This window comes from Solea senegalensis, linkage group LG7, assembly GCF_019176455.1.
Source record: "Solea senegalensis isolate Sse05_10M linkage group LG7, IFAPA_SoseM_1, whole genome shotgun sequence".
NCBI lineage: Eukaryota > Metazoa > Chordata > Actinopteri > Pleuronectiformes > Soleidae > Solea > Solea senegalensis.
In genome coordinates, this window is record NC_058027.1 from 17996219 (window position 1) to 18024077 (window position 27859).

General features: G+C 40.9%; 3 protein-coding genes across 5 annotated transcripts in view; 2 read left to right on the forward strand and 1 right to left on the reverse strand.

Moving 5' to 3' along the window:
• The first annotated feature begins 715 nt into the window (after positions 1 to 715).
• lsm14ab (LSM14A mRNA processing body assembly factor b) lies at positions 716 to 7595 on the forward strand. 2 transcript variants are annotated; one of them, XM_044030530.1, is made up of 10 exons: positions 716 to 1061; positions 1626 to 1789; positions 2294 to 2408; positions 2834 to 3028; positions 3332 to 3415; positions 3729 to 3908; positions 4189 to 4336; positions 4870 to 4896; positions 5281 to 5530; positions 5641 to 7595. In XM_044030530.1, the coding sequence occupies exons 1-10, from the start codon at positions 938 to 940 to the stop codon at positions 5659 to 5661; spliced, it is 1308 nt and encodes a 435-aa protein (XP_043886465.1). In that variant the 5' UTR covers positions 716 to 937; the 3' UTR covers positions 5662 to 7595. The 2 variants fall into 2 exon arrangements, with proteins under 2 accessions (XP_043886465.1, XP_043886464.1); XM_044030529.1 differs by having other exon boundaries at positions 720 to 1061; positions 5638 to 7595.
• Positions 7596 to 8174: 579 nt separating this feature from the next.
• ss18l2 (ss18, like 2) lies at positions 8175 to 9700 on the forward strand. The gene is made up of 4 exons (XM_044030531.1): positions 8175 to 8312; positions 9052 to 9128; positions 9235 to 9325; positions 9474 to 9700. The coding sequence occupies exons 1-4, from the start codon at positions 8244 to 8246 to the stop codon at positions 9534 to 9536; spliced, it is 300 nt and encodes a 99-aa protein (XP_043886466.1). The 5' UTR covers positions 8175 to 8243; the 3' UTR covers positions 9537 to 9700.
• A 68-nt stretch (positions 9701 to 9768) lies between these two features.
• LOC122772456 (granule associated Rac and RHOG effector protein 1-like) overlaps positions 9769 to 27859 on the reverse strand; it is a 34752-nt gene continuing 16661 nt past the window's right edge. For both annotated transcript variants that reach the window (XM_044030527.1, XM_044030526.1), the window contains exons 3-14: positions 22912 to 23124; positions 22047 to 22187; positions 21792 to 21887; positions 21474 to 21635; positions 21020 to 21178; positions 18958 to 19055; positions 18167 to 18292; positions 16375 to 17465; positions 15212 to 15377; positions 13310 to 13447; positions 13111 to 13186; positions 9769 to 12103 (exon numbers count right to left, since the gene is read on the reverse strand). In XM_044030527.1, the coding sequence (XP_043886462.1) occupies positions 11720 to 12103; positions 13111 to 13186; positions 13310 to 13447; positions 15212 to 15377; positions 16375 to 17465; positions 18167 to 18292; positions 18958 to 19055; positions 21020 to 21178; positions 21474 to 21635; positions 21792 to 21887; positions 22047 to 22187; positions 22912 to 23124 (2850 nt within the window). In that variant the 3' untranslated portion in view covers positions 9769 to 11719. The remainder of the gene's footprint in view (positions 12104 to 13110; positions 13187 to 13309; positions 13448 to 15211; positions 15378 to 16374; positions 17466 to 18166; positions 18293 to 18957; positions 19056 to 21019; positions 21179 to 21473; positions 21636 to 21791; positions 21888 to 22046; positions 22188 to 22911; positions 23125 to 27859) is intronic.

Genomic DNA, 27859 nt, shown 5'->3' on the forward strand with positions numbered 1-27859 from the left:
TGTTAATTCACTGGAACAATGAGTTCTCTGGGCCACTTGGCGTCTGGGCTGGTCAGTGGGGGCCAGTCAAGTGAAAAAAAAGTGGGAGTGGATGATATGAGTTGAAAATTACATCACAATATTCTGTCATGATATTACATTTGTGACAATATTTCACAACATTGCCTGTGTTGACATGGAACAATGTATTGTTCACAAAAAAAAGGAGGAAGCCAAGTGGTGGACCACATGAAATCGATTGGAGGGCCACATTTCTCCCGCGAGCTGAAACTTTGAGAACTCTGATTTAGATATGTTTAATTGTGTGTGCAATATCTAGTACGTTTGTACAATTTTTGGAGGAACTTTCATAAGCAATATCCTATCTTTGTTTAATAAATAAATATATTGTGCAACGACAGATTGTGAGGTTGTTGTTTTCTTTCGTTTCATATCAAAACATTTATTTTGTAGCGCTGCTCTGAGAGCAGAGAAGGAAAATGTAATCCCGTCTAATATCGCGATAAAATAGAATGTTTGCGTCTCAAACCGTTACAAGGCGTCTCTGACGTATGTAGCCCTAAACAAAATAATCATGAGGATAAACTAAAGTTAATTTCGGGTTTATATCGTTATTATTATTTTTGAAATAACGTAAGTCATTTCAATTTAAGAGGACAGGTAAAGGTGGTGACAGGAGGGGAATCCGTTTTGAAAAAAAAGAAATAAACCACAGCCTTTTTCCCAGCATCCTTCGCGGTCGATGAAGGAATATGAAAACGGCCATGTCGTGGTAGGAACCAACACAGAGTCGAGCGAGTCTGATCCGAGATAACTTTCATGTACTTTCATCTAATGAAGCCTAACCCCTAAAGGTCTCAAAATAAAATAGCACACATCTCTTTGGACCGAAGACTGGTTTAGTTGAAGTAAGTGCGTCGTTTCAAACGGAAAAAACATGAGCGGTGGAGGGACGCCGTACATTGGCAGCAAAATTAGCCTCGTCTCCAAGGCCAAGATTCGCTATGAAGGAATTCTGTACACCATTGATACGGAGAATTCGACGGTAGCTCTTGCTAAAGGTAAGTGAAGTAACCAAAAACTGAACTGAAATACACAGAGAGTGTTACAGCACAGTTTGCTTTACAGATAAGAGATTAAAAACGTAAAGTAGTGCCAGCGTAGATGGCTACACCAGCTAGCTGTTTAGCCATTTGAGGCTAAGTGTCGCTGTAGTTATCACTCTGTGTCCTTTGTTTACGTGCTTGTGCTCGGGCGACACTAAATATGTGCCTATTGCAGTTAGCACTGAGTGGAATATTATGGGAAAACAAGACCATATTAAGTCAAGCTTTATAATTTGTGAAAGTTTCATTTAAGTCTTCCTTTTGAACGTGTTCTTGAGCAACTCGGATCACTATCTTTCGCGACAGTAGCAGGACTGAGCTCGGTCTGTCCAGGAAACTTAAAAAACAAAACAAAACAATGTTTTGTCAGAAATCACTTGATAAAGTTGGATTGGTAATTGCATTGCAGTTGAGAAAATGCCACCTTTTAGATGAACTCTATCGTGTTTACTGTTCTTTGTTCTGTTATACTGTCCACCTGTCAAGCAATCTAAATGGTCCTGTGTATTTTCCCAACAGTACGCTCTTTCGGGACTGAAGATCGGCCCACTGACAGGCCTATTCCTCCCCGAGATGAAGTGTTTGAGTACATCATCTTCCGAGGAAGTGATATACAAGACCTCACAGTTTGTGAGACACCCAAAACCACGAGCAGTCTCCCCCAGGACCCTGCCATCGTTCAAGTAAGTTAATTTGCCTCTATCAAATTAATTGAATTAAGTTGAATGCCAGTTTTGTTAGAAAAAAATGCTACTTTTTCCAAAATGGTTGACATTTCTATAACAATGAGTCATTTTGACATTCACTGTACAGGATGTTATTTTGTATGTTTTATTAAAAACTCAAAGAAAATTTTTACCAATGAGAAATCAATGAACCTGTTACTTAGCACTAAATTGATAGCCAACTATTCTGATGATTGCTTCATTGGTTTAAGAGTTTTTTTAAATGTGTATATTTTCCTGTTTCCTTCTCTTTTATGACAAAGAAACTAGAAAAATTAATTGTCTGATTTGTGGACAAACACACTGTTGTGTCATTTCTCATTGATACAATGAGAAATCCTTCAATTAGCATCAGGAGACACATCTAACACCCTACCTTTTGAGGGAAATTGTGATGTGTCATAAGTGAAGGCATATGTGTGAATGATTGAGTAATAATGGCAATAATATTTGTTTTTGTAGTCTTCAATGGGATCTACCAGTGCTGCTGGGTTCAGCCGGGCCCCTGTCACACCTTACAGCCAGTTTGGAATGGCAACACTTGCAGCGCAGCAGTTTGAATCTGCTGCAGCGGGAGGTAAGGAATTGTTCTTGTTCCTGTTGGTTTACTTACTGTATGGATTTCTTAGATGCAAAATAAAGGAAATATGGGGAAATGTGTTAATTTTCCCACAATTTCCCATGAAAACTAAAAACAATTAACAGGTTTGGCAAAAGTTGGATTTTTATACTTTTATGTATAATGAATTAATTATATCTGTATGCTGGAACATGAATCAAATGTCAATAGTTGATTAACTAAATTAAACTTGCTGAACCAGAAAAAATGCTTGCATATATACTGTATGTACTGTACTGTACTGTGCACAGCTGTTTCCTTTTAAGTTTTCTTTGTACATCTGAAACCTGTTATTGTTTAAACTGAAACTAGTGATCTGGGCTTCTCTACCTAGGGTTGTAAGGAAATTGTAAAGTTTGCATCCCACTTTGTGGATTCTACAGGGCCCATTAGTTCCCTGGAGTCTTCAACAAAAGGTCCCACCCTGGAACAGGCAGTGAAGGCCCCACCATCAGCTGCTTCAGCTCCACCAGCACCAGTAGGACAGAGGAGTCAGCCAGTGGTTGCAGCTCCCACCAGACCCACCAGTAGCACCACTGGCAGTCAGAAGACACCAGACCCACTGGAGCAGAGACATGGTAGAGATACAGTGGCAATCTTGTTATGTTAAATATTCATACAAGTCCTTGATGTTTTGTCAAGCACTGGTGCTAAAAACCAGAGGTGTAGGGATATTTTTAAAGAATTATTTAAATCAAACTTGAGCAAATTTGAGCTTTAAATCACATTACTAATACAGTAACCAAAAACAACAGTTCTCTTCAATCTTAACAAGTTAACTAAACCCTGAGGTGCGTGTTTACAATTGAACCTTTGTCTGTATTGATTATTTGCTATTTACGTCATTTAAATTCACACAGGTCTTTTTGTTTTCTTTTCAGCTCCTGAGGTTCAGAAGGTGTTGCAGCCAAATGGTGAACAGGGTGCTGTTGAAAATCGGGATCCCAACAGACGTCATCAAATTGGTGAGCAATTTACAGTTTACCTCATTAAAAATCGATCCACTGAATTTAAGGTTTAAAGTTCATCACAATGCCAATCAAGTGGATGTCGCTCAATATTTTCGTCAATTTTAATAAGTCTCCTGTATACTGCTACTTGACTCTTGGTTTGTTATTCACCAGGTTACAATTTGAGTAGAAATACACATGTTTCTGTTGAATACAACATGCTGTTGTACAAAGTATTATACCATGTTGTGCAATTATTTATTGACTGCAGAGAACATGTTTCTTGTCCATCATTGCTGGGTTTCAATAGCTGCCTGTTACTTTTCAGTCGGTGCTCAGGCCAACCGCCGCGCTCGTGGAAAAGGAAACCGCAGCAGAGGCAGAGTAAATGTGCGAAGGGATGGCACCATAATGAAGTTTGATCAAGATTTTGACTTTGAGACTGCCAACGCCCAGTTTCACAAAGATGACATTGACAAGGAGCTCCAGACCAAGCTCAAACTGAAAGGTATGGCTTCAACATGAATCTGTTTTTTGCAAAAACTAGCAGTGCGTTTCTAAACTGCTGATTTGAGAGGCTCTATCTGCATGAATCGTTTTCACAATAATATAGCTGCAGTGTTTATGCCATTACAATTTCTGCCAGCGAAAAAACTTAACCAAAACAAAATCTGTGATGTAAATTGTGTGCAGTTTGGTCACCATGTGCCTCAGGGCCACTTTTTGAATCTTCAGGGCGACCATGCGATTGGATTCTGTGTTTTTACAAAATTTCATCCACACAACAGATGACAAGGCACTGAATGGAGAAGAAACTGCTGACCCAGAACATCCAGCTACTGAGGGAACCACTGAGGAGGATGAGGCTGTGATAAACGCATGTTACTATGACAAGTCCAAGTCCTTCTTTGATAACTTGTCCAGTGATGGTTCAAGGTACCTCATTAGGTCTCTTTTTTTTAATTGAGGATTGTTTTCAGACTGATAGTTACACTGTATCTAAAACAAGGATGTTGCAGTTTGCCTGGTGAAGGCGAGTTTGTTATTGATTTGATGCAGGAATTTATAACTCTGCAAAGTATAGTTGGAGCGGATGCTTTGGCTTCTGCCTCGATATTTGTGAGTTAAACAGTAGTTTGCCTAGCGCCTGTGAAATTAGTGTATTATTTAAAGAATTAAGACTAGAGGGGGCAGGTAGAGGGGGCAGGGCCAAAGGGCGGCAGAAAAAAGAAGGGGGACAAAACGAATGTAGACACGACATGTAATGTCATAGAAGACTCTTTGATAGCTCAATAGCTAAAAGCTGTCAGCAAATTAGCGAGAGAGAGAGATCATCATCTTGTCTGTCTACGGTGTTGCTGTCAGTCTGAAGGATTGTATATCTTCTTAAACAATGACAGTGAACCTCAGTGCATTTATTCAAACAGCTGTACTCAGTTAAGACTCTTTTTTTTTTTTATCTCTTACAGTAAAGGGGGTGAAAGAGGATTTTCAAGGTAAGTCTTTTTTCCTCAAATATAAACACTTATCTGTTTTCTGATGTTTTTATTTATTTTATTTAATGACTCTGCATTTTAAACAGGATATTGTGTAGTTTTATGGTTGGCATAAATCTAATCATGTTTTATACTACATACATGGCAGCAGCAACGTGAACTGATCCATCTTGTAATGAAATAACAAACGCAGGTGTTACTCATATAATCACAGTTAGAACCATCAGTAGCAACACTTGTGTTTACCTACTGCTGCTGTATCACAGTGGCTACATTTTTGTAAATAAAAAAATAGATAAGGGAAATGTAATGTATGTTTGCTGAAATATATATTTGTTATATAGAAAAACATGAACTCACATGAGTCTTTGTGTCGTGTGTCAGGGATCGAAGGCCAACCTGGGCGGAGGAGAGGCGCATGAATGCTGAGACGTTCGGGCTTCCCCTGAGACACAATCGAGGAAGAGGGGGTTTCCGTGGCCGAGGCTTCATGGGACCCCGTGGAGGTCGAGGGCGACCGATCAGTCGAGGTTCCTTCGGGTCCTTCGGTCCACCCCGAGGTGCTCCACCTGGTTTCAGAGGGGGATTCAGAGGTGGCAGAGGAGGCCGGGATTTCTCTGATTTTGAATACAGGGTACGTTGATCCGTTTTATGTGCTGTATATGAAAGTGCAGTAGAAATTGTAGACCTCTGATGGCTGTGCTAAAGTGTTTTTTTGTTTTGTGTTTTTGTTTTTACCAGAAGGATAACAAGGTGGCCGCATAGTGAGACCGCGATGGCTCCTCAACGAACTGTTGCTCCCCTCATTATGAAATTATTCAAGCTCAAGAAATTTCCTTTGGTCTTCACATTTGTCAAAAAAAAATAAAATTAAAGACTTCCTCTTAGTCACCAGCACCAGGGTTGACTGAAGTGACTATTTGATATCAGGGGGTGAGAGTAGAGAAGTTTAGTTTGATAAACAGTCAATTGGACGGACAAGATGTACAAAAACAACCCTGCTTTTTTGAAGTCACTCTTTATTTTTCCATTTTGAGTTCATTTCTTACTGATGGCATCTTTGGTATCGTACGCTGTCTGCAGAAAGTCCACTGAAACTGTGAGCAGATCACACACGTGATCAGTAGCTTTATTTTACTTTCCTGATGTATCTGATGGCACCAAATTCCATTGCCTGTTGCACCGTATTTTTACTCTGCTCATACTTCAGCTGGTTGCCATGTATTTTGTATTTTATCCAGTTTGCAGGAGGGAGTTTGGGTTTTTCTTTCCCCCTTCCTCAGTGAAATTGTGAGGTCAAAGCCAGCTGGGGGAAAAAAAGTCAACTAAATTTTGTAAAGATTGAATGTATATCTAGCTTGTCTACGCTTTAGTGCCCTCCAGTAAATCTCACAACAGACGGACTCACTTCTAGTTTTTAGAAATGCGCTCAGTAGGTACAAAGATTAGCTCAAGCTTTCTCTCGGTAAACCTCCATGTCGGATGATTTTTCTGCTTCAGGTTTGTGTAGCTGGAGGCTTGTTAAAGACAGCAGCCTAATGCAGGAATGCCAGTTATTTGATCACTGTATGGAGTTTCACAGCAATAGCTTTAGAAGTATTTGTTAGGTTGTTTTTTTTACCAGGTCTGTTTACAAGGTTGACTTAATAAAGAAGAGCATTCCCATGATTTGTGTCTGAAAAAGAGAATCTTCTGTTAGGAAAGAAAGGCCTTGTGTTAATATTTTCCCAAACATTTGGTCACAATTCTGAACAAGTTACCTGGACTGCAAATGCCAAAAATAATAATGTGAGGGGATTTAGTTGAGATGAAACAATTGTCAACTATCAAGTCACATTTTCTCATTTCACTTCCTTTTCAGTCTACCTTTCTAGATCCAAACATTATGAGCCCTCAGTTAAAACATGCCTTTTTTTATCATTATTATTATTATTATCATTATAAATAGCATTGTTTGTCTTAGTGTTGTGTCATTTGCGTTGTTGTTGCTGTCATTACACAGCTCTTTCTTTCCCACTGCAGCACTGAAATACCTGCAGTGTTGTGAGGATTGTTTACTGAAAATGGGAAGTCTTGTAAATGGATGGAATGATGTCTCAAAGTGTCTGTTGAGTATTGATGACAGCAGGCCTGGCAGATATCAGACGTCTGGCTTCTTTGTTGTCAATGTGGTTGTTCTATGGAGTGTCTTTTTTTTTCTTTTTTCTACCAACATGTGAACAAAGGGACAAGAACTGGATGTGATGCCAATGCGGGATATTCCTTTTTTTTGGCTCTGATTTGATAGTACTTTATTAGGGAGTGCCTTCAGAGTGGTCAGTTTTTTTACAGCTCTCCCTGTAACTTCAAGGTTACTCTTTGACTAATGTGTTGATAGCACTACACACTGATACTAGGTCCTCTTTCCGTAGCCATGGTTGTTTAAAACAAAGCAGCCCAGCTGACTGCGCTGTTGCAGTTAATATTGCAGACTGCCTCATCATTTGCATGTCAGTCATCAGACCCATCACTTTATACGGGCTTTCGCAATAACCAGCGAGATTGAATCTGAGACAAAAAGTATTGGTGAGCAATTCAAAACTGACATGTTTTCATATGTTTGTTACTCCTTCCAGTCACTGGAATTGTAAACGAGGAATTGTTTTCTTGAGACTATAAGCAAAATTGAGTTTTTACATTGAATAAAGAATTGTACAATATGTCTCTGGTTGTCTTTTCAAACCACAAGTCTGTCTTTTTACAGAGTAATCACTTAATGTAATTAACTTTTTTTTTAACTATTGCTTATTGGTGAACATATTTATCAGCAAAGTTGGACATCAGTTAATTAACCTTCAGCAGACGGAGATACAATGTAAGAACAGAAACATGGTGCTCCACAGCACTAACACCGAAAACATGTTTTCATCTTAAATCCCACTTCACTAAAACAAAGCTGAGAATTCTTACCTGTGAGCGTTTCTTGTAGTAAAACACGTCTTCTGTGTAAAAACAAAAAACAGTGATGAATATTTACATTACAAGTCAAATGGACCATTTAACAAATGTATTTTTGATGATGGCTTTGGAATAAAAAGTATCTAACCACTGTCTCTTCGTGGTGAATATAGGCAATAACGTGTGGTCGCTTCAACAATTTTAATGAGTCAAAACAACTGTTTTTTCCCCTCTAATCAGCAGTTAAAAGAAAAAGAATAACGTTGTATGGCTGGCAGTCCGCGGCTCTCCGGAAGGAGGCGGTAGCGCAGCAAGAATGAACGCAGCTGACCGAACCCAGACGAAGAAGACCGGAAAAGGAAGTGGGGTTTGTTTTGTTTTCCGTGACAAACAAGTGTGAATCCACAGTAATGTCGATCGTTTTTGTGCCAAAGAAACTACGAGGAAAAGCGAAAGTCAACCAAGAAACTATACAGAGGGTAAGAAATCAACCGATAATGCTAACGAAGTAGATAACTAGCTGTTAACTGTTTTTTATACGGTCTGTGGCTGTAAAATGTGCTGCGAGTGCTCTCTTCTAGGGACCACACTGTCCGTTCTGGTCCATTCTGGTTAGTAGAACACGGTACAAGCTTCATTTTACAGTGCTAGTAAAAGAACCAGATTTTTTTAAATAAACCAAACTCACAAAGCTGAAGCTGAATATAATCCACACAGAATGTTCGACGCAGTGACTCGACGAAAAGATTTGTCTCATGAAATGCTTTCCCCCAAAATTGCTTAACCGGAACAAAAATTCTTTGTTTTTTTCAGTGCGTTGAAACGAATTAAACATCCTCGGTACTCACTCCACATTGTTAAAGAATATAACTTATTTAATAGACGTAATGGATTTTTTTGCAATTCTTTAAATTAAAGGCCATGTTTTTGCTGTCAGAAACTTGATAAATGCTGCTGAACTAATTGAAACTATCTATTTATTCTAATGTTTATGTGACAAAGGTTTGTTATTACTTTTCTAATGTATTTAATATTAAGTTAAGATAATTTTTATATAAAAAGTGTGGACCATGATAATGATTTTGTTTTGTTTGGAGTTTGTTTGTTCCTCACCGTCTTAACTTACAAAAATCAAAAATGTCATGCACTTAACCAATGACAAGAACGGCAAGTTTGTTTTCTTCTAACATAGATTAACTTGTGTCTCTTCGGTTGTAGTTACTGGATGAAAACGACCAGTTGATAAGATGCATCACTGAGTACATGCAGAAAGGTCGAGCAGTGGAGTGCGTACAGTAAGTCACCTTCGACACATCCAGTCATTACTCCAAGGCTGCATTTTAGCTCATTACCCTGTTTGCTTTGTGTTGTTTTGACACTGCTCCTCTTCTTTCCTAACAGATACCAACAAATTTTGCACCGAAACATCGTCTATCTGGCCACCATAGCCGATGCCAGTCCAGACAACATGCCTGCTCCTGCTGCCTCATATGTAACGTCAATGTTTATTTTGCGCTGATGTTTAAGGACGTCTGATTGTCCTATTTAGTTTCACATGTTCTGTAAATCATTGAAAGTTGCTTCATAAATACAACGTGTTATTGTTATTATACCTCACCCTCTGTTATTGTGTTTTTCAGCCCACATCTAGCGAAAGCTCGGCCTCCATGTCAGCGGTGAATAGAACTGGATCCACATCATGACAACGACGATGATGATGATGATGACAAAGTGGTGTTAACATCCATTGTACAGACTGTAAAGTATAGATTATGCAATCTAATTCCAAATATTTTTGTTTTCTTTGAAATGTATTTCATTTTTGTTATCATTGAATCATCTGAACAATAAATTATTGGAAATCCCAGCTCCATGAAGTGTTATTTGAGGATTCTTAAGTGAGTGACTTCTGAACAATACTTCACAGATATCGTCTTGAATTGCTAGTAATTTTTATTCATTTTTTGCTTTGCTGGTACACTTGGAAAGATTCAGTTGCCAGCTCAAGAGAACAATAAGCAACATAAGCCAAGCAGCCCCCCCTTCATATCTTCCATCAGGGCAACATGTTTTTATTATTCCTTTTTTTTCTTTTTTTCTTTTTTAAATCTTTTATAGAAGCCACTAGTAAACCATATGACACAGCTGAGAAGCTAACAGTTACAGTCCAAGGTCTGTAATGATGTCTTTAAAAAAGGCTGCAACAGTTAGAGGGAGATAACACAGACAAAAAGCAACAAACCCTATATCTTGATTGTGCAAAGCACATTAACTATAAAAAGATATATATTTATATGTATATACAGCAAACAATTCTCTGTAAACATGTTAAGTATGTTAGTTTTCTGAAAACATGGTGTCATTTCATAAATACAGGCAACATTGGCATCCGCAAACATCACAAAAAGATAACATTCTGGGCTCATAAATGCAGCCCATTGCCATAGAAACCAAAGAAACAAGGGCTCGAAAAACACCCTCATCACACACTGGTTTAGTGTTGAGCATGGCATATTTGGTAACCTTTATAGATCGATGGTGTAGTTCAACTCTGTAGGAAAAAAATGTGCTTTTTTTCACATATTGGGAGGTGGAAAATAATGTTTCATGTAAAATGGCTACAAGAATACTAACATACAGTAATGGTATAACATGTAAGAAAATACAAAAATAAGATTAATACTGTCAATAATTGTACAAGAAAAATATTGTATTATTAAACAGAAGAAAAAAAACGTTAGGTTCATGGGAATTAGTGTCAATTCTGAAGCAATCAACTGCCAATTAGAAGAGGAGGAAATGAACAGGTATGAAGACGCTCCCTATTGATCTCAGCCAGTAGGGCGTGGAACTTCACTGTTTTATCGATAATCTCCCGTCTGTTTCTTCAGCACCATTCATCTTCTCGGCAACGCTTTGGTTGGAAATTATATCCTGCAAGTGCTATCAATACCAACATGGCACATAATTACTGCTATAACTCTAAACTCTGGTCAGTTGTTGAGAAACAAAAAAAGAAAAAAGTAGTGTATTCCTTTCAAACGACGACACCTCCGCAGTGACTTACTATATTTTACGCTGAGCCTGCTCAAAGCCTCTTAATAAAAAGAACTAAATATTTATATTTCAACTTCAGTATTTTACAAGCTATGAAACAGTAGATGGTAGCTGTATTCTGAGTCATCTTTACGCGAGATTTGGCAGTCACAGCTATTGTAGACACAGTATATTCATTACGGGGCAAAATGAGAGCATTTCAAGCCCCTGCCCCTCGTAATCCCCTCCTCACTCACACTCTCTCTCACACTCTCTCACACACTCTCTCACACTCTCTCACACACACACACACACACACACACACACACACACACACACACACACACACACACACACACACACACACACACACACACACACACACACACACACACACACACACACACACACACACACACACACACACACACACACACACACACACACATCAGCTGCAGAAGCAAGTGGGTGACGGCCATGCATGTATCCCGCTCTTGTCTGAGGAGACGCCGGCTCAACAAACAGAGAAAAGATCACCAGACTAACTGCTGCCAGTGTGACACATGCACCTCTCCCAGTTAAAGCATGGCAGTTGGAAAAACTTCAATATATCGCTCTCTTTTTTTCTTTTCTTTTTTTTTTTTTTTCAAATGGGGGGCGATGTTTGATGTGGAAAAATACAGATAGAAAAAAATGTTAAGCCAGTGTGTTTACTTAAATTTGCCTCTGAGGCTTTGAAATCTTCCAATTCAGTGGGTGTCGAGTGTGAAGGCTGCAGCGTGGCCCACTCAGTGGCTCATTGAACAGGAGCTACAGGTCGTTCCATGGCACTTAACCGTCGACTGATTGGTCAGTACTGGTGAAGGTAGGAGGGCCTGTGCTCATGTTTGAGGGGGAAGGATTTAAAGCCCTTAGTCATGGGTTTGTGTTGCTGCTGCTGCTGCTGTTGTTGTTGTTGTTGCTGCTGCTGCTGCTGCTGCTGCTGCTGCTGGGTGAAGGGAAAACCAGAGGAGATGCCAGTGGAGGGGGAGCAGTCGCTGGCAGTGGACCACACGGGAGACTGCAGCATCTGCATGGAGTCGCTCCACTGGGAGGAAGGGGGGATGTTCATCTGGTACAAGGAAGAGCTGGGATTGGACATGGTGTTTGTGTTGGTGTGTGAGTGGGTGTGGGTGTGGGTGTGGGTGGAGTGCTGCCACGGTGCTTTGGGAGGCCAGGTTTTTGTTTTGCTGTCCTGTGGAGCACAGGACACACAGGTAACACTCAAGTTAGAGACGCTCAAAGTTAAAACCGACTGTTTGACTGCTATTTTAAAATTGACAGCTTGATTCTGAAACCTGATGGAAGATGAAAAATATATTAAAATCTTTAACCACTTGGAGCTGAAATTAGTATAAATAATTGTTTGGTCCATAAAAGGAGTGTAAAAGAGTCCTTGTAAGATATTTCACACTTTACAAATGAGCCTTTTGATTTACTGATCAATTCAACGACTACTTGGCTAACATCAGTTTCAGTTTGTGTGTACATGTGTCATGGCCCCACCCCCCCAATAGATGCATTCACACCAGCCCTTCTTAATTGAACCCAAGCTTGTTTGCTCGGAAAGTCTGGTTCGTTTGGGGAAGTGTGAATGTGCAACGGAACTCTGATGCGCACCAAAGAAGCAAACTCTGATCCACCTAAAACGTAGGTCTTGGTTCACTACAAGTGACCCAAATATAGGAAGCGGACTACAATGCAGGGCATTGTGGGTAAACACAACCAAAATATACACGCGTGTAGAGCAACATGTCTGAGCTCATTGCTGCAGCGTATATGTGTAATATGTTTTGACCGATTTGATGCAGTTGCATGTTTTGCTCTTATGTGGCAGAAACAGAAGTTGTTCTACATTAACCAACAGAGGAGCAAGTTTTCTTGTTCATTGTTTGTCTTGTCTTGGACGAAGAGGGGAATACGTTATACAAAAGGTTCTGTTTGTGTCACTAAAGTGCTGCGTGAAAGCAAACTTGGCTGAATGTTGCAACCCCCAATCGAACCGAGTCCCCAATCACACCGAGTCTAGCGGAGACTATTAGGTGTGAAAATGTCCTAAGAAAAGCTTCAGGTAAAAAGGACTAAGACCAAAAAGTAAACTAAATGAGAGCAGATTCAGAAAGATAACTTCCCAGATGTTTGACAGGTTTCCTTAACAGAAAATGCCAAAATAAAATACGTGGAGTGACCTGGTGTTCTTACCTGGCTATCATCACTGGTGTGATGAAGTGGTGGTGAGGGCAGAGTGCACACCTCTGGTTCGCCACAGCTGTGTTTTCTGCGAACAGAGAAATTCACACCGACACTTCATCATCAACGCGCACAAAAAAACAGGAAAAGTGTATTTGCTCACAGCCGAGCTCGGACACTCACGAGACATGTGCATGAGCGTGGGACTTACCTCCTTTGTTTCACTGCTGCTACAAGATCTGGCCCAGAAAACATGGAGAACAGACTGTCACCGTTGGCTGAGGAAGTCTCGTCGCTGGAGCTCGCGGAGTCGCCCTGATTGGCCGACCAGCTGCTGTTCATGGCCTCGCTGATGGGGGAAAAAACAGTGGAGGAGGAAGGAAGCATTGTGTCTATTACACTGTCAACAATACAAGATTATGATGTTATGATTACTTTAAGCAAAATATCACCGTTTCATGGGTATTGCAATTACAGCTCTGAAATAATGACTTTGTTATAATGTTATAAAGTGTTTCACATCATAAAACAAACATAAAACATTCAAAGTAGGACAGTAGAGTAAAAATAGTAAATAGCTGAAGTAATACACAATTATTGGAAGGCTTTTTTAAAGAGTTGAAACAAAGATGTACAGGGACGGAGTTACTCACCTGAGGGGCCTGGACTGAAAAGGCCCGGCCCCCCTTGATAACTTAAAGACCAATAATCTGAAGATCTCAGGTCTTGGCTCATATGGAATTAACATGTCTTCGGAGTCTTGCCCCGTGGAGCCTTAAAATTTATTAATTAAATACAAGATTCTAATTGGTTTGAAGCCTCATGGCAGCATTTGAGCCAGGGTTGTCTCCTGACAAAGTGAAGTGCATCAGCAGTCCAAACAAACCGTGAAGAAATAAAAGCACACATCATTTTCTCAAGGGCACTTTGCGTTTGAAATAAGCCTCAGTTTAGCAAAATGTCTCTTTCTTCAGCCATCATTTCATTTCACACATAGAGAGAGAGAAAACACAGATGACTGACTCTTGATTTGGTCTCTAAGCAGGAGGGTGACTCATAAAACGATAAAAGTCATGATTAAGGTGGGACATGTCCATTAATAATTCTATTGTGTGCTATGATGAAACTGAGCTATAAAAATAGTCCAGCACTCTATACTTGGAGCTCTGGTTTCCAAGCTTGACAACTCATTTTTTGCTTTTCTTTATGGGATTTCTTTTATGTGTCTTTTCCTTCTCAAGCAAATGTTCTTTGTTATGCCCGCCCCATATCAGAGGATGATTGGTCAGATTTCAGTCCCAATCTGGGAACAGATTATCTGGCCAAACCATCCTGTAGCTAAGGGGTTAACACATGTCTTTGGATGCATCAGAGTCAGAGAATTAAACATATTTGATATTTATGACTGAACTCGGATGGAGCGTGAGCAGAACCCCTACGATATCCACTGAGAGTGAGTTGACTGGGCTGTCCACAGTGTGACGAGGATGAATGTGAAGACCGTCTCCCGAGAGAAAGAGGACAAACGTGTTGATTTATGGCAACAGTACGATTGCCTTGTTTAAAGTGTCCTGGAAGGCATACAGAGACGGTCCACCTCCAGGTCTGTTTATATTCTGAAGTTGGATTAAATCACGCGTCTCATATCACGAGTTTCTGTGAGATCCCAAATCCCTTGAATCTTCTCCCTGAAATGATGTGTGGTCCAGCGTCTTTACTGGTTTGTCTAATCTGTGCTGTCTCAGAATGAAAACATTGAAAATCGCTTACACATTTTGTTGCATCTGTGGTCTCCCAAGTTTTTAAAATCAAATCAGAAAACCCTCTAGTGTGGGGCAGGTTTTATATCATTTGTTTGACTTGTCCTGTTCAAAGTTGACATCAAATTCCAAATAAACAGACCATATGATTCATGCTTATGTCCCATTTGACTTTTTTTTCCTGAGACCTGAAAATGTATTTATGTATATATATAAAATATAAAACAGCATCAGAGATTGTGTGTGTGTGTGTGTGTGTTTGTGTGCAAGATATATGCATATACAGTATAATTAAACAAACACATTCTCATTAAATTAGCAGCAAATGAGGAGCCATGTGTAAATGTGCCTACCCCTCACTGTAATACTCAGGGTGGGACCAGGTCCTGTGCTGCTCATCAGGCATTGGCCAGTTGCTGCGTGTGTTGCTGGGGCGACGGATGTGCTGCACCTGCCGTTTCTGCTGCATGGCCTGACTGACGCCAGCAACGTATCGTGCAAACTCTGGGTCAGAGCCAACTGCACATGGAAAGAGAGGATAAACAAAGAGATGAGTTTTTCTGACACCCTCAGCGTTTCTCTTTGGCTCCCTGGAGCACAATCCGTTAAGCCAGACTGTCGACCATAGCAGAAAAATCACAACAGCCGTAAGTCAACGGTGCACAATGGGCCTCGACCGTAATCAAAAGAGTCTGCTGCGCTGTAAAAATAGAAAATGACACAGAATAAATTTGGCATTAGCCATCAAATGCAGGGGAAAATAGCTGCCCCTGCTTTCTGTTCTATATTTAACACAGAGTAATCTGTTTTCTTGATTTTGCCTGAGTGATTACAAAAAAGTCAATATTAATAATAAATAGAGTGTCATTCAAGTCAAACATTGCAATAATAAACAGTCTGATCTTCAACTCTGGTGAAGATGTTGGACTCCATGTTGTCTGTCTGTCAGTGCCGAATCTATTCATGTTTGTAGGCTGACCCAAGTCCTTATGACACAACTGTGTGAGACTAATAAAATTAGAATGACGTTATAGCTGTTGTCATAGCTAATTAAGTCAGCTGACTACCTAACTATACAGAATGACCAGGTTTGTCCAGGCATAATCCAACATCACTTTAAATTAGTTAACATTTAAAGGAGTGTGGACTCCCCATTGAGAAAACAGCGTGCCGACTCCATCAGAAATACAAGATAAATCAATGCAACTGTACTGACTGGAATAAATTGAATTAGCTTATTGAAATGATAAACACATAGTCATAGATAAAGGGGGTTCAACAAAAAGCGTATAAGATTATTTTGTCTAGGCAGTAAATACAAATAGTTCCATAAAAAGCAGAGGAAATAAATTACAGCAAAAGAAGATCGTTTTTAACCATTTTCACACAGATTTAATCCATGCCTTTTTTTTTTTATCAACCTACTTTTATATAATTTCTTCTCTTTGAATCAAACCTGTTGGACAATGTGTCGCTCAGTTCAACCACTCAGGTGGTAGATGGACGTGTATCTCACCTGCTGGGTCAAATGGCAGTGTGTCTCCCAGGACTCCGAACACTCCTTCACTCTGGTCCCTGTTGGGCCAGGTGTTGTTGCGAGGCCCCTGTGGCTTCTGACCAAGCATCTCTGACATGACACTGTCCATGTAAGTGCTAACCAGACCCAGACTATACAAGTCTGAGCTCAGATCTGGCAGTCCAGGAGATGCCCACTGCCCGATGGGACCCAGAGGTGACAGGCCTGCTGTGGGGCCTTGCGGCGCAGTTTGTTGCCCAGACGTGCCAAGCCATTTGCTTGGAACTCTCTGCTGGGGCAGGACCTGTGGTGGAGTCTGCTGAGGAGGAGGTGGCTGCTGCTGACTGATGGGCTGCAAGAGGTGCTGGTAGTACTGGAGGGCCTGTGGGGAGGGCTGCTGAGGTGGAGGAGGGGGCGGCTGCTGCTGTTGGGGTTGTTGCTGCGGAGGAGGTGGCTGTGGTTGCGGTTGAGGCTGCTGCTGCTGCTTCTGCACTAGTGGAGGCTGAGGCTGGGGCATCGTCTGAGCTGGAGGCTGCAGGGCACTGTGAGAGATGGACTGGGATGTTGGCGGGGGTCCACTCGGTGGCTTCAGCTCAGCCGGATTTGCAGACGCTACAGAGTTTCTCCTCTTGACCAGGGGCGAGGCCTGCTGAGATTTACCCATGTTAAATCCTGAGAGAAAGTCGATGACGTCCTGCATCTCTTGGTCAGTGGGCAAGTTCATGCCCTGGTCCTCAGACAGTAAGCCGTTGGCCAGCTGGCCTTGCAGTGTGGGGTCAGTGGCGCAGGACAGGCTTCCCATTTGCAGGATACTCTGGAGCCTCCCATCACTATGGCCCAGGCTCTTGGTCTTTTCCTCAGAGCTACTAGCTGTTAGCATGCTGCGAGACGGGGTGCTGGGGATGGAGTAACTGCCACCACTATTCAAGCTGGATGAGACCTTCTTGGTGAACTTGGAAGTCAGCTTGGATATTGTTTTGGGCAATCCGCTGGAGGACTTGGTGCTGGTGCCTGGAGGCAGGTCTACATGGGCACCATAGTCTGGACTCTCCCGCTGCAGCTGCATCTGAATAGTAGGCAAGACCTGCTCTCTTTGGAGGGGCAGAGAAAGAGAAACAATTCACTTTTACTACAGTCTGGATTTGTCTAGGGTCAGGGTCTACCGTTTCCCTGATTATTTGGTATGCATTTCTGCTTGGGCAGAAAGAAGCATTTCCACTGCAATTTCTACAGAAATTGCCATCTCTAGTTGGACTGTAAAATGACAATGCATTAAAAAACACTGATAGGTAGACACAGGATTAAATATTTAGCATTTACACTTTTTAAGGTCTTACTTGTTGCATACAAGCCAGAGAATGACTGACTTGAAAATGAGACCGTTTGATGCATCCAGTAATATAACTGAGAAGGAAGAGATTTTGCTTTAACTGAGAGGACGATTGGCCACGAAGAAATGCAGGTAATCAGTGTATGAGTTTAACCCATCAATAGTGGTATCGGCGAGAAGCTTACATTTGAAGAAGAAACCTCTACATGGAGATAATGATCACCACAAAATATAAGTATCTCAGCAACACAAGAAAATCTATTTCTGAGGAAAGAGTCAAGCACTCTTTTCTTGTCCATTTCTGTTGTTTGACATATTGAGCAACAGGTGTTGTGTGACTTGAGTATAAATCAGTATAATTATATACTTTTCATCACCTGTGGTGGGAGATACCAGGAGAAACTACTGTGAACTACCTGTGAAAATCAAGTGGCCATTTGCTGTTATTTAACAGTCACTTACTTTCCCTCCTTCCATCTGTTGATGTCAAACACAGCTGTGTAGAGCATGTCAACAAGACCAAGAGTCTTCTCTGGGTCCAAGCTCCGCTGCAACAAGGACATGGTAGCTGGGTCCTCTTTCAGACACCTGAACACGTACACACACACGTACACACACACACACGTACACACAATAACATGAACTATAGTTCTTTTGAAAAAACACATTTCCCTTTTCTTATAACATACCAACTTCTACGTTCTGATGGAAGAACCCAATAAAGGCCAAAGGTATAATATGGTTTATATGAATTAATAAATGTGAAGTATGTCAGTGAGGCGTTTCCTCACCAAACCTGTTAAGTCTCTACAGACCACCTATGAGTTGATATAAGATGTCAATATTAGCTAATAATACCAATCAACTGTATTAAATATACTTATATTTAATATCATTTTACAGGCCCACATTCAATTTAACACTCAGAGCAATGTTTCACCTGGCCTGAACTTGACATCACCTGCTAATATTGTTTTACTTGTTTTATAATTGTAATAGTCTTGAGCACTGTCTATGACTGCAGCGCAGAGGAAATGGCAGTATCCCGACATTTCAAGATTGTAACATGAAACTATATCTGTATAAATGACATTATCCAATCCCTTATCTTATCAGAAATATATCAGTATCAGTTTCTGTTTGTATTTTCAACATGTTTAATTAAGAATTATTTTAGCCATTTCTACCCAAGACAAGTAGAAAATCCACCTATTGGAGGAATGTATAAAAGGTGAGATCCTTTATGTACTAACCATGTAGAAGGTACTTGGACAACCACTTTAGAGCCTTCCAGGGTGATCTGCGGAGCATAGGCCTCCTTGTTCTCAATCTGAGCAGTATCAACAACCACCTGTAGGACACAAGCAAATCTGCATCATCATCAACTGGGAATTCACAAATGTTAATAGCACATTTAATGTGGACTCCACTAGGACACACATACATGCATGCAGGCGAATTTAAGAGAGTACATTTTAGAGCAAAAATGAATGTCCAGTGCTTTATTATATGTAAACCAGATTAGCACTCACAACATAATTCCCCAAGCGTTTCACTGGTGTCTGGCATTAATCTTCCACCAAGCAAGTGGTTTAAAGGTAAATAAACTAAATACACTCAACCAGTCAGTGACAGCAAACAGGTGAGCCTTGCTGCCTGTGGCAAGTCAAATATATTTGCAAGTTCTTTGAAAGTGGCCTTGGCTCCTCACGCAGCTGGGTCACAAAGAGGGAGGGAAGGTGGGAGGAGTCTATTTCCTGTATTGCAGGAAATTACCCTATTGTTATTGCAAAAGCAGGTGTATCCTTGGAAACCCTGGTCTTCCCATGTGAGAAAGCCCTCCGCACGCGCACACACACACACACACACACACACACACACACACACACACACACACACACACACACACACACACACACACACACACACACACACACACACACACACACACACACACACACACACAAGTCTGTCGTATATATAAGGTCTGTGGGGGCAAAAAAAGAACAGACTATGAGAAGAAGCAAAACAGACTCTGAAAATCATGGCAGAGTTTCCAGTTACGTAACAGATGTGGTGATTCTTACTGTGAGTGTTAGGTGAGGGGGGGAAAGACATTAAAGAGGGAGGGGACTGTGCGGGTGTGCATGTGCGTGAGTGTAAAAGTATTCACAGTATATGCACGTGTTGGGGACAATACTCAGCGTGAGCGTGTGCAAATTTGTACACATGGTGTGATCTATTTGTGGGCAACATGTGATGATAGACACAGATAAGGAATTAACACAAAGCGTTCATCCGTCACCCAGGGTTTGTTTTACAGTTAACACGGGGCAGGCCGGACTGAGAAGGAACCCTCCCTAGTTTGACACACACAAAAAAGGGCAGACCACACAGAGGAAATAAACACTGGAGCATAAACACGCTGGTGTTATAACTCTCAGGAGAGTCCTGCTGCTGACCTTCCCTCCCTGTAACTGACTCTTCTTCTCGACACAGATGAGCCCATCCTTCATCCAGGTGCCTCAGGGATGTTTACTCCCTTTTGTGTCTCTCCGGTGTTTGTTTACACCTCTCGGCAAGCTCAAAGCAAGCCAGCAGATCTCCACATCTCAATTACAAATCTTGACACACAATGGGATGCAAGGTGCCAACAAGCCAGTATATACACAAAGGGAAAGGATTCAGTAACTCCAGGAGAAGAGTCAGTGAGGTACAACAGGCCCGTTCATGTTGACATGCCACCCCTCTTCCATTGCTCTGCAGTATCAACTACGCGGCGAACAAATACTGAATGAGGATCAGGGAGAGTGTGTTGCTCTAAGTTTACCTCAAACAGGTATCTCTTTTAAGAGACAGTTTCATGTTGGGAACAACTGAGATTTCATCCGCCTAAATAAAACCTTTTTATTTATAAGTGAAAGAAAAGAAAATACAAGAAATCTGCACAGTAAGAGAAGCATTAACACCTTGCAGTTGTATGCCTCTGCTTAATTTGATGTCTGTTTAAACTTATACAATAACATATGTACGTGGTAAGGGGTTAAAGGTACTTGAATCACAAGTATTCTATCACAATTAACGGATTTATTCTAGGGTAAAGATTGAAAACACATTTCCACAGCAAGTTTAACCTTTAAGTGATTTTTTTAAGCCAAATCCCTCAAATGTTTCTAATATGTTACTTTCAGCGTATGGAGAGAAGGTCCTGGTCACAAAGCCCAGGTTGAAGCATCTGTGTCTGCATGATCCTACAAAAGCAAGATCAATAACAAAAGAACTGTAGTAACCCTGGTTTAAAACGTGTCTACTCACCAGACCAGCCTGGGCAAACAACAGCTGGACAGCTGTCTTGCAGGCTCCTCTCCAACTGGATGGGCAGACATGGTTGAGGACCTCTGTGACTGGAGAGTCGTCCCTGGGGGTCACTCCGTTCTGGCCCAGTGCCTCCTTAATGAGCTGCAGCATCGTGTGCTGAGGAGACAAAAACACACAAAACATCTACAAATCAGTCTGTCATCAGTGTCTGCTGATGTTACACTGCACCAAAACAAAAGAGTCTCACCCACTAGTCCACACACATCTGTTAAGGTTATCACTCCAAAAGTAATTAATATAGATAAAAAACATTTTTTTTCAAGAAGCAGCTAAGAGAACACTGTGCTATAAAAATGAAACAGGGCCGATTATAACCAACAGAGGCAACAGAGTAACTTTTCTGAAGATAATTCTGTATAAGGGGACTGGTCAGTGGGTTCAGGGATCGTACCGTTTTCAGTTTGAGGTTTTCAGCCGCCGACTCGTTGAAGGATACTCCTTTGAGGAAATGTGAACCGATCTGCACAGGGATTGTGGGAAGCTCACACTGGATAGGCTGGGAGGTGGTCTGTATCCTCCCTGCCTGCTGGGCCTCCGCCTCACTGCAGCAGCCCTGTCCATGTGGACATAGAAAACACATACATATGTAAACATATACACAACGGCACCCAATAGCAAACACAGCCATTACAGAAGAAGATATGTATAACTTGTTAAGTCACAAATAAACTTTTTCACTATTTCACTGACTTTTTGACAGTGACCTCACCTGTAAAGCTTCCTCCACAGCTTTGGGGCTAAGATGAAAGCCGGCCTTTAGCGCATACTCACTATGGCCCAGACTCTCAAGTGCTGCTTTGTAGGCCTGGAGAAAGAGAAATAAAAGGTACTGCGAGTTTATAAATGCTGTAAGCCAGTTCACTGTATTATCCAAATAAAATGTCCATATTTACTTGAATGTTTAAGCCCCCAGATTAGCAGCAAACTCTATTTCCCTGCAATAGTGATTTGGGTGATACTGTACCTGTAAAGCATTGTCAATTTTCATGTTGAGCTCTTTCAGCTGGTGCTCAGGGATGGTGGTATTGTTGGAGCAGAAGAGCTGCTGAACCTGGATGCCTGCCAGGCAGCCGTCCCGGCCCCTCTCTCTAAGCCTTGTCGTAGCCTGAGGAAACGGCACACAACAGTGTACTGGGTCACATCCGACAGCAGAAACATCTACTCAACTACAGCACAAGCTCACAGTGAGAGAGAAAAAAATGACTCAGGAATGTGTGGATTATATGACAAAGTTAGATGTCCAAAATTCACAATACAAAAAGTGATTGTTTACATGGATGTATAGAACAACATTCATATACAGAGTGTTGTTAAAATGGATGAGAGCACCATGAGGTTTTATCTCTCTGAGAATAATGTTTGGACTAAATAGATGCTAAACTTTGGGAAATAAAAGTTTTTAGATGCTTAAAAATGCATGTGTAGCTTCGAAAACCGAATCCTGGCCACCACCCTTTGTCTAAACAACCCCCAGCACATTCTACCAGGATCTATCCAGCACAGTTCTCTGCAGGGCTAACACTCCACATGCCAGGGCTTAACAGGTCAATCTACCCACTATTCACCTCACTGTACACAACAAAGCATGGGCCAGAGGAACTAACCCTCGACAGGGGTTGAGGTTAGAGAGGTGCACAACATAGCAATGCAGGTTCATAGACAAACTGCAAGCAAAAAGAGAAGAGATAGGAAATTGAGACTGAAACTCGTCCTTGGCTGGCATTCCTCAAGAATGGAACATGACGGTTGTTTATCTAGCAAAAAAAACACAAACCCAATTTTTCCAAGAGCCAGACCAGGAAGTCCTGGGGTGCCCTGTGACTGCATACCTCAGCTGCACCTTTCCATGAGCGGGAGGCTTCCTCCAGCTCTGTGAGGGGCCCGAGGTCAGAGCTTTGGGAGCGGGTGTTGGCACAACGTTCCTGGGCCTGGGCAAGAGCCTCTGCTAGGCAGGACTGAGCCACAGGTTGGACCTTCTGCAAAGCCTGCGACAGAAACTGGAAGTGGACCTGCATCACTGTGAGGAAGCACCGACCCAGTACCTGGAAAGATACAACAGATGTGATAAACATTACCATTACCTCACACTACACACACACACAAAATTCCACCTTGATGCTGCACACAGGCCTAAAACAGTCAGAAATTGATCATCTCTCCTGCACATGATAGCTTATCAGAAACAAGACATTGAAATACAACATGACTCAACTGAAGTTGGTCTCAACTTAGCTATTCCACACACTGACTCTTTTAGATCAAGCAGGAGTCAGCTTTCTACAAACTAACTACATCAGAGCTAATTTTATCGGGGAAATTCTCCACTCCAATAAAAGAAAACAATAAACTGCAGCACATAAGAGCTACTGAAAGTAATAGTGCAGGGTTCACAGTGTGTTGAGTTAACAGGGCAACACCACACAAAAATGTTTAAAATGTGTTGTCACTGTTGAAATAGCCATACACACAAAAATATACAGAATAAATTACCTTGACACTCACACTATATGACATCTGAGCTGAATGTCCATGTGTGTACGTGTGTGTTGGGGGGGACAGAGAACAGCACTACTTATGGGCCATATATATTCTAATAACATCTCTGGAGAATAGCCAAGGCTTAGAGGCTGTTTGTTGACCAGTTAGCAAAATAAGAGAAACAGGACACCACAGGGTCCACCATGGTCACAGGGTTTTCTTTTTCAGGTACCTGCTGAAAATATCTCAGGGGGGAGGCTAAGGTGTAAAGACAGAAACATGGTGCTGCTTTCTGATGGCAGACGTGAACAACTGGACACTTTCATTCGTCAACTGTACAACTCACAGAAATCAGGAGTCAAGAATTAAAATACCTTACCAAATACCAAATAACATTTATATATTCAGCTGCTTAAAGTTTTAATAGCAAACATATCAGGCCATGAGGGCAAAGCCATTAACCTCTTAGGAATGCCTGAACCACGACTTTGTAATTTAAATGATTGTTCCATGCCAACTGGACTTACTGTGAATGGCCAACAAACTACTATTTTTACTGGAGGTACACAAGCCATTAAACAGACTAATCTACTTTTGGATAGTCATAGTGAGCTCTTGGTTTAGAGACATACTACATACAGTAACTGTAACATTCCACACTTGTTTCTGGCTGAGGACACACCACTAGCTTTTCAGTCTCCCCTCACATCAGGTTACTTCTACACTGTTCAATGTAATTAAAAAACAAATAAACAAGACAATAGGTTGATCTTTTAAATATCAGCCATGAACAGAATAAAAATGCCAAAAAAAAAATTGTGGCTTGCTTCTCTTACTGTGTGTTCATGGTTCTAGATTTAATGGTGACTGTACTAAGCCCCAAAATTAAAAAGAGTTGAAGAGGGAATACCACTGGACATCAAAGCAATGTTAAGCCTCGTGCTGGTGCGCAATTGTCCTGAAGTGGATAACGTTGCTCTATTGTACTCTCAAGTTATTTCTTTCTATTTGCTACAGTTTGTGTTTCATTGTGTACACATGTTACCTTTACTTTGTCAGGAGAGCCAAGAAGTTACTAACTGTATACTATACATCTCCAACGTGATTATATAAATAAACATGTTTGCTGAGTCACTGTGCTCTGTGGATAAATAAAAGACTTATAGCAGCCACGTCAAGGCTAAACTATGAGGATATGTTTCTCTTCCCGAAGAGTGTCATGACCTTTCCCAAAACCCAGAAGGTCACGGGATCAACACCCAAGCCTTTGTCCTAGATTAGTCAACATGACGACGTGCAAAAACCATGCTTGAGCTGCGAGTATCTTTGTCTTGGAAAGACATGCAGGGATACAATATAGTGTGTTAAGTGAAAAATGAAAAGTAAAAACCTTCTTAATTGATTGTGAACCAAATAAAAAAATAGTTTCCTTTTTATTTTATCAGCTCCTTTTAAATGTTTTTAAAAAGAAATGTGTTTGTTTGTTGATAAAGAAACATGATCAAGTTTACAGGTCAGATATAAAGTCAGCGCTGGGAGATTGTACATTTTACATCAACATGCTTATTTGGAACATGTGAGAATGCCATTGGGACGGCATTAACTCTCATCCAAAAGTTATTGTTATTCATGCTCTGGAGACCATAAATGTCTTTACCAAACAATGCAGCCAATTCTAACGCAATATCTCAATATGTTTTACAAAGTTTAAAAAAGAAAATCCTGAATTTGCTGGCTGAATATAATAATCACCTGCATCTGTTAAAATATCTCAGACATACCAAGTAAAGTCCTCTGAAATAGAGTAGGTTGTCATTTGGCAAAAAATACTGATTTGATTTTGACTGGCAATCTGTCTAGCATGTGCCCCGCCTTTCGCTTTATGTCAGCTGGGATTGGCACCAGCAGCACCACAACCCTCGAGTGGAGGATTAAGTGATAGACAGTGGGTGGGTCGATGGATGGATGGATGGATAGTTTGACCTGCTGGTAGCACTAGATCAAGTCAGGATCAAAACATTGACTGGAATCAATGCTCTTGGGATTTTAAGAGTTTATAGCATATTCCAGGTAATCCAGGAATTAGCTATCAAGATATTTCACTCTGAACCACAAATGTCAAATGGAAGGTAGAACTAGGAAAAATAAGTTCCTTTAGGTCAGTGGGATTTATCCTTTGGAGAGTGGATGAATATTAGTAAATCAAGACTTGTTTGCATAAGCGATGACATCTACCTAAAATGGGCTTAACAAGTTCAGACTGATGCCTCCTTCACACTAAAATAAACAAGTATACCCGGCGTTTTTAAACCCAGGAGAAGTCACTTTAAAAAGGTGATTACATTGCCAGTAGTTGTTCTGCTTTGTGGTCTGGGTTTTTCACGCCTGCGTCACCCATACGTGTATTGCGACATCACTGACATGCTGGAAATAAAACAAAACAAAACACTATGCTATGCTAATGGCTATATTAACACCCATGATATGACTGTACATCACAGAATTGTGCCGGAATTGGTCCATCTTGTAGTGTTTTCATCCGCGTCGTAAGTTCCAACTGATGCCAATCGAAGCTGGAGCTGATCAAACAGTCACTGAATATTTAACACATTCCAACTGATAAAAAACCCGGGGATTAGTACATGACTTGTTTTTTAAAGTTGAAGAAATAGTAAGGATTGTATTTATCTATGTATAATGATTAGTTCCAAGACTGTTTTCTACACTGAGTTGAGTTTTATTAACTTTTCACATCAAATATTAAAAAAATATTGACCAGAAGAGCCAAACTTGTCACCAAGTATTTACTGCCTTTTCCTCAGCCTGGTCTTAGCTGACTCTGAGATGTGATAAACACAGGCTCAGATCCAGGCTGTGCAAGATGATAAATTCCTGCTCCTTCTGTTGAGCAACTAATTGCTATCATTTAAGGGGGGCTGTTTCTAATAGATGACAGAAGACTGATAAATAAGCTGAGATGCAATATACACGGTGGAATGTTGCCAACTTATTATAATCACGATGTGTGGTAAATTTTAATGATGATAGTAACATAGAATGAACAAAAGCCAACAATGACATCAAATACCACCCCAAAATGTTACAAAGTACTCTACAATAAACAAATGGGGGGGGAGACAAGGACATGGCTGCAGCACTAGATAATGGATAACACATGTGATTGGCTGTGCAGTATCCCACACAGTCATGGAAAATATGAGAAACAAGAGTGCAGTAGAGCCAAGTCGACAGTGGGTCCCGCTCTCTCTCTCTCTCTCTCTCTCTCTCTCTCTGCTCCAAACAAGGCAAAATAGTAAATCAAACATTTATATTTTCATATCGGACAGCACCTGCAGTATCAGTGCACTGAATATGGGAGAGAAGTGCTTCTGAGATATGGACCTCTTTAAGGGAAAGGGAAAGACAAACAAAAAACGGCCTTTCTTGCTTGGTTAATATCAATCGTTGTCTCCCCAGACCAGCTTTAATCTCTTTTCCTGGGTCTTTCCATTTTTAATAATCTCATGGAATAATGTCACACGTGTCGTGAACCCTGGTCTACTTTCATCTGGCCCCTTCACACTGATTTTACTGTGGCACACATTAGAAAGATTTGAATAATGTTACGTTTTCTTTTACAATAAACTAAAACATGTCTATGGACACTGTGTGAGGTTAAACACCTTTAATTTACACAACTATGAACAAGTGTGTTGAACACTTCCTTCCTTCCTTGTCAAACATTTACATTGTTGACATCTGACTATTCTTGCTGTCTTCTTCATCTGTCTTTGAGGCCAAAATGCTGCCACTGAAATGTCCATTTTGTTGCCAACAGCAGAAAATGAAGAAACTGCATGAGTTCAGAGCCAGCTAAAAAGTGATGTTGCATGCTGTCTTTGTCCATTATCTTATTAGCCTCTTTTATAAGGGCTTTTCATGTTTTTTCCCACTGTAATTTTGTCTCTTCCCACAAAACACAAGTTCAAACAGCCAGGGAAACTATCCCCTACAATAAATACATCATATTTCACTGTAATTAGATAAAGCTCTCATATATTATGGCTATATTTCACCACAAAACCAGAATCTAAATAAAACAGCAGAGGCCCAAGGGGTTGTTTTTCTAGTGTGCACCGGGGTTTTGATGGGCAGGCTTATTCAGCAATCTAACAGGAGAGGCCATGAAGATCCCTGGTTGTTGGGACCTTTCTATGTGCCACTGGTCTTCACTGTGTGGTTAAAACTTGCAAGCTTGGCAAACAAACCGTGACATTTCCATGTACATTTGGCAGTGGA